General features: G+C 31.0%; 1 protein-coding gene across 1 annotated transcript; it reads right to left on the bottom strand.

Moving 5' to 3' along the window:
- Positions 1 to 987: 987 nt before the first annotated feature.
- LOC114401805 (WRKY transcription factor 71-like) lies at positions 988 to 3,766 on the bottom strand. Its single transcript, XM_028364391.1, has 3 exons — positions 2,976 to 3,766; positions 2,341 to 2,481; positions 988 to 1,868 (listed from the first exon to the last, which is right to left on the bottom strand). The coding sequence occupies exons 1-3, from the start codon at positions 3,458 to 3,460 to the stop codon at positions 1,481 to 1,483; spliced, it is 1,014 nt and encodes a 337-aa protein (XP_028220192.1). The 5' UTR covers positions 3,461 to 3,766; the 3' UTR covers positions 988 to 1,480.
- Positions 3,767 to 7,562: the final 3,796 nt, after the last annotated feature.

The following is a 7,562-nucleotide window of genomic DNA, read 5'->3' as shown; positions in this document are numbered from 1 at the left end:
ATATATATATATATATATATATATATATATATATATATATATGTAATTCCCACTTTCACCCTAATTTAGAGAGCAAAAATAGGTTCTTTGAGAATTGAGAGAAAGAACGGGAGAAATAAAACCTTCAATTCCTATTTCCTTCCTGTCTAGTTTTTAAATCATATGGATCTAATAATTAATGAGAGTGCAGTGATACCACTGTTTTTTTTATTGTTTATTCTTCTTAAAGCAAAATAGGTCATTCTAAATAACTTCATTTCGAATTAGTAGACCCTGGTACACAAATGGTTTAGGTGGGAAAGGTTTATTGCTAATTTCGGCTTGCATTTGAATCATAGCTATATTGTTTCCTCCATTTGGTTTCACGACAAAACAGACAAAAAAAAAAGATAAATAATAGAACAGTAGCTTAAGATCATATCATATCAATCTTAAAAGTTAGGTATTTGTCCACAACCAAAAGTATAGTTACACACGAAAGCACATACACTATAACTGATAAGTCGAAATATATATATACGGTCTTAATTCCATGTACCTGTATAGGTTCTTGATTAATCCCTCCATAATTTCTAATATAAAAACTGTAAAATGATTGACATATATATCAATTTAACAGTGCAAAAAAAAAGGACCATAAATAGGAATTAATCAATAGCTACGCTGTCATAGTTATTGATGAAAACTTCTATTTCTAGTAGCATACTCCTTGATCACTCTTTTAACTGTGTTAGCAAGCTAGTGATCCAAGAAGCCATCACCAAGTAGTCCTATCAATACCTTTCACTGAGAAATATCAATCATATAAATACGGTACGTTAATCGTCTTGTCAAAACCATCCTTCTCCAATACATATTCGCAACTTGCAAAGTACTCAAATGAAAAACACACCGCCCATCTCTGACATTTTTGACAAAACTTACCAAACTATATATATATATATATATATATATATATATATATATATATAAGAATAATCAATGCCATCTGAAGTAATTCTAAATACTCATTTAAGAATAATCAATGTTTTTCATTTCCATACAAATCTAGGTACATACATGTGACTTAAAGAGAGGAGGTAATTAACCAAGAGGGAATCTACTACTACTTAATTACTACACATACTTATATATAGACAGTGTGCAATACACTGCAAGCTCCACCATACGCTAATAGAAATGGGTTAAGTGCATGTTTGATTCTGGTTTATCTTGAAAAAGCAATTGTTTTTTCTTTTAAAAACTCCTAGAAATACTTCTAAAAATCAATAAATTGGTGATCAAAATTAGTGATAGAAAATTAATTTTCCTTCACTAATTAATTTGAGATCAGATCACCAAATTTTAGTAACGGATTTTTTAAAAAACCTACATAGATTATTCCGTTACTAATTTTAATTTTTCTAGTAGTGATGAAATATAAAACCATTATTTTTCCTAAAATAAATAAATCAAAACATGCACTAGGTTTTTAGTGAGTTCATGGCTCGTGTTTGCCAGGGAATGATGGTAGTAGGTCTTGCAACAAACCATGGTCATGAGAGAGTTGGAACTGGTGCTGCTGTTGAGGCTGTGGATGGAGATTATGGGAAAGGTTTTGGTGAAACATTGGACTTTGGTGATCATTAATTTGGCTATAACTTGGAACCAACTGAGCAAGAAAATCTTGGGGTAAGCTTGACGCCATATAAGAGGAACCAAAAAAGGAAGGTGATGACAACATGCTTGCAGCACTGCCCCTCAGAGTTGCTGGACAGTGATGGTTGTGTTGCCCTTCGTATGTTGTGATCACAATTGTTGGGTCCTGGAATGACCTCTCCACCCTTTTCTTTACACCGCACTTCTGACTCGTGCATCTATAATAGCTCCTGCATTATAAATAAAGAGTCATGTTAATTACATTCATACGTGAAATGTGAATTGATGATAAATTATATCATTTCATGAACTAATAATTTCTTGCTATTGTTGAGTATCTATGCGTGCAATATTATGATCATTGTTAGTTTTTTATTATGTGATATGTCTCAAATTTCATCATTAGAGAGTTGATAACAAAAACAAGCTTTATTAATAAGTACTTAGAAATAAGCCGTTACACAACCTTAGTATGACAAGAAAGAATATGAATCATTACATCGATATGACAAACAAATAAATAAATAAATAGAAGACTTTGTGTGTCAATATATGATGATTTTGGCACACCCCAACATTCCACAACCCTTAATCATTTTTTTCGGCTAATACAAATACAAACCTTCATCATTTTTGCCTTGAAAGGTTAATAATGTTCACGTAACTAGCTAAGAAATACCAAAATTGGAAAAAATAATTAACCTTGGGTATGGACTATTTTTGACCGCTTTCTGTCCATATTTTCTCCATCTGTATCCATCTTCAAGATGATCGATCTCACTTTTAGTCAAGAAGGCAAAACGAGGCTCCCTTGGCTTTTTCTCTTTCTTTTTGGGTTTGTTCCTGAAACGCTCCAAAACATCAGTCAAATTCACCGCAAGAATATGGCAGATAAAACTCACCAAACCAATAACAATTATTTTAGGGTTAAGTGCCTTTCATTGTTCCACACTACACCATTTTAGTCATACACACAAAACCTACACACACTGTATATAGTATAAGTGATCGAATAGAGACAGATTGACCAGATTCATTTCATAAAAGGCACTGAAAGTCATAAACAACTGGAAAGACACGAAATGATATATGGGCATACTATAATTGCATTAGTAAATACTACTAAATAGTAATTCAAAGAAGAAAATTCAAAATTCTACATACCCTCTAGAAAAGAACAGTTGTTAATTGATAAGATAATCAGATCCTATTCATGAATTGTTAAAGGAAGAAAAAGAGAAAGTCTGTGAGAGGAAAAATCTTCTTACCCTCCATTGATCTATCAGAAATCACAAAGAAAGAGGGGGCAAAAGAAGAAGAATTTTAATTAAACATACTCTTTCTTAGGCTTTTCATCTCCATCAGCTTCACACGCTTTTGGCTGCTTATCTTTCTGGCTCTTGGTTGAGTCTTCTTCTATAATTGCTTCAGCTTCATTGGATGACGAAGAGACAGATGAATTAGGTGTTGATTGGTTCCCCCTGACCCCCACAGAGTCTCCTCCTGCACTAGGCTTCTTGGGGTTTTCATCAATGGAGGAGATCACTTCAGAAGATGAACAAGACATGTCAAAGACTCTAGAGAGGGTGTTGTAATCCATGGAACCATGTAAGCAGTCAGTGAAAGTGGTGTGATGATGATCAGAAGAAGAGTTATTATTATGATCATCAAACCCTTGAAAGTTTTGTGAGCTAATTGGTGCAGAATTGTTGTTGTTGTCCCTAAAGAATAATGGAAAGCTTGATGATGAGTGGTTGAGTTGCTGATCATGGTGGTTGTTGTAATGAAAGGGATCATAAAAACGGTCCTTCTCATTCGCCATGGAAGAGAGAAATTGAAGAGAATTGGAGAAGCAGAAGGTTATTGGAGGAGGAAGGGCCAGATCAAAAAACAAAAGGTAGCTTTGAGAATGATATTTCAGCTAAGACTTAAATTCGATGTGGTTGCTTGTTATGGGAAAGTGAGCTTTTTGGTTTAGGACTTTGTTTTTCTTCTTGCTTTTATTCCTTTCTACTTTTGCACCCTCTCACTTTAGTGTTTGGAGCTAATTGGGGAGTGTTTCTCTATCTTAATCTTTCTAAAGTCAGTGTGTGGTTCATTTTTTTTCTAAAGCAAATCAATTTTTTTTTTAAAAAAAATAAATAAAGGAACAATTGTTTATATATACCTGCTTGTGCTTGTGGCGTGATTTCTTGATTTAATAGTAATACACCGTATATTCTCAAACAACATCTAATCATATTTTACACCACTTGTTTAACACACACTGTAATTAGTGTTGAAAAAGAATTCTTTATATATATATATATATATATATATATATATTTTGTCTTATGAGAACATTAAAGTTGTCGTCTCATGACTTTAAGGTTTGGAGTTCAAATCTTAAAAATAGTAAGTCGCTCTATTTATTTTTATTTTGTCTGTCCATATATTATGCAATTTGACATATTTTAAAGGGTGTAAAAAAAAGTATATAAAATAATTGACATGAGGCAAATATTTCAATCCTCAAAAGGCAATCGATTCGAGAATTATTAGTCAGGTTGGTTGAAAGATTTATTACCTATATAGTTGATAGCGACTTCTTAATTAATTAAAGCACTCTATTAATTTTTTTGATCGTTTTGAATCTAATCAAAAGAGAAAGAAAAATAACAAGTTGAATAATGCTTGCATGCTGAGATGTTTATCTTTTTATATAATAAAAGATAATGGATGTTAAGGCAACAATGCTATGTATATATTTATTGAAGGTTTTAGCTTGCTTTGTAATGCTTTGAGAAGAAAAATTAATTTAAAACCTCAACCTCAGATTTACATTTTGTGTTCATTTGAGCTCCACGTATGTGGTTTGGTTTGGTAGGATCTTATATGATAGTATGATTGATTATCCGGGTCGTTGCATTAGTATGTTGACAAGGCACAATACCTTTTAGTATTATTACATTTCTAAATACAAATAATTAATATGTACTATTACATAAACAAATGAATATAAATATGTATTCATATACATTATTATGATTAGTATCATTGTTAAATAAGATATATTTTGAGAGAGATGGGAAGTGACATGGGGGGTCGTAGTCACGTTGTTAACAAGGGAGTGGAGTTAGTCAAGAATTCCGACTATACGCATTTTGGAGGTTAATTCTCACACGTGTCATGCGACTGGGCATCGGCATTTGACCGGAGAGTGGCACGTACGAGAGATTCGTTCGCTGCTATTGTTGATTGTTCAGCTCCAACGCAAATATTCTTCGGTATTTAAAAAGTAAGAAAAATCAATATATAGTTGTATATACATTAACTAAAACGAGTGGAGTAATATTTATCACTCATGTTCCTTTACCAAAATTAATCATCAGCAAAATTAATGAATATTGTACGTCAATATTATAATAATAATAAAAATATATATTAATTAAATACAGTAATTCATTTAGATATAATAATATTAAAATTATAGTTAAAAATAATGTATAAATAGCATAGATTTAATAGTGCGGATTTGTATTCTTTCTATAACAAGATAGAAGGAAAAATAAAAAACTTCTATGCTGTTCCTCATCACGCCTATGTCTATGACTATATATGGCTAAATATGTGTTGCTGAGTGGGTTTTCACGTCACATTCCCTTTTTCCCTTTCTTGCTGCCCGAAGTTTGTGGCACGCATCTGGTTCCCTTTCCCTCCCTTATGCCTTATCATATGCTCATCACACTATCACATTCACGTCAAATCAAAAGAGGAAAATTTGATGGTCAAAATGTGATGTATTCAACGTACTCCAACCCCATTCCCCCACTCTTCTGTATTAATGATAAACTTCTCACTTGTCTCGTATAGTTGCATACACTGTTTTTAATTAACTATTAGCAAGAGAATAAGTCTGCAGATCCAAACAAATTTATGTTTACGTATGTGCAAGATAACTATATATATATATGTATATATGAAGCATATCAATCTGTGTGTAAGCATTAGTTGTTTATGTATGAACTTTAAGACTTTAGCTCCATAAAGTTTCGATCCTATTTAAATTAATTAGATGTACAAGTCAAAAAATTCAATCTAAAGAATAGAGGTAAAGAGGAGATCAATCTGCTAATTAATGAATTATTAATTAACTTCAGGCGTCTCATAAGACGAATCAAAGCCTACCATTTGTCGAATTAATTAGATCCTTAATATGTTATTTAGGTCTTTATATTTTGTTATTCATTCACACTCTTCCATGATATATATTGCCCCCCTTCAAGTGTCTCCTAACCGGAATTTACGATGGAAAAGAAATCTAGCATCGAATAATTTCTAGGTTATATGATAAAAAGTAGAAAACGCCTTTAATTTAATTTTGGTCTGATATCTTTTGTAGATGCATGGCTACTTATCCTTCTTTTATTTTCTTTTTCAATTCACATTAGAAATTAAAGACTGTTTTTTCCCCATGTCGTCGGTGTAGACTAGGACTAGGAGACTCTAAAATAGCAATTTTTGAGATAATAATATATATATTGACAATTAATCTGCCACCATATATATAAGATATAGACTGTAAAGTTTATTATCAAGCCTATATTCTTCTAAAAAAAATAATCATCAAGCCTATATTGGTGCAATTCTTATTCTGTCTTGTCTTTGTAAAGGAGGCAGTGTAACTACTATGATGTCAAAAGGACTCACTATTTCTTTATTTGCTTAAGTTTTTTAAGAAAATAAATAATTTAATTTATATATATATATATATATATATATATATATATATATATATATATATATTTATTGTTAGCGTTAATTTTACCACACCATTCTTTTAATTAATATATGTGGTGATTGGGTAAATTCCTATTGTATATTTGTGTAAAAATATTTTACAATAACATATAACTTAAACTAAAAAAATAGATTATTTGATTAGATTTTGATTGTAATATGTATATATATATATATATTTGAATATAAGTTAATTAATCTGATTAAAATATAATAGACTCATTTTAAAAGCGAATATTTTTACAAAACAAACCAAAATACTTACTTCTTAAATTGTTAACAAGTGACAGTAGCAAAATATAATCGAAAAAAAAAATAATTAACATAACAAAGTTTTAGCTTTTTACAGGTAAATAAGTCAAATTCAATCGTTGAATATAATTCAACTTTCTGACATCCATTCTTTCACATGTATAGTAACGCTGAAAACAAAAACCTCGATTGAATCCTGGGATGTTCACTGATGAACAGACCCTCAACCTAAAGCTAAAGCTGTTTGTTACAAACATGAGAGTTGAGAGCTATTTTTAATTGAAAAGGTTCCCTTTTGTAGACAAACTGTTGAATAATATGTCTGCTCCTTCTCAATTCCCAATTTCCATCACAGTTAATTCTGAGAAGAAAAAGACTTTTCTTCTGTTTGGTGGATGCAAACCCAACAATCACAGCACCGCCCATTCAACACATCCTAAATGACCCCACCAAACCAAGCTGAAAGGAACGTTGATAAAACGAGGATCAACGTCTTTTAATTATTGTTTTCATTGTTTCAGAGAATTAGGATTCATGTATTTATTTATTTATTTATTTTATATGTTACTAGTATATTAGAACGTGTCACGCCTGATATAATTTTTATATTTTGGCTAATCAACGTATGAGAGTCATATTACATAAGGTTTATTATGACAAAAATGAAAAAACATAGTTCATGATGTTGCATATTTTCGTGGTGTCCAATATAATTCTTTTAAGAATATTTGACGCGGGAGTTTCAAATATTTATATTTAGCGGTTGATTTCATTTCTCGTTGATCGAGTTTTATAGATTTTTATATTAATTGAACAAAAACATAAATGATGAAGTATTTTAAAGCATAAAATAGTTAGCGAGAATTTTATTTACGTGATAGCATAGTCTCTAG

Source organism: Glycine soja, chromosome 2 (genome assembly GCF_004193775.1).
Source record: "Glycine soja cultivar W05 chromosome 2, ASM419377v2, whole genome shotgun sequence".
Lineage (NCBI taxonomy): Eukaryota > Viridiplantae > Streptophyta > Magnoliopsida > Fabales > Fabaceae > Glycine > Glycine soja.
The sequence above is the reverse complement of the archived record's forward strand: the minus strand, read 5'-3'. Positions and strand labels throughout refer to the sequence as shown.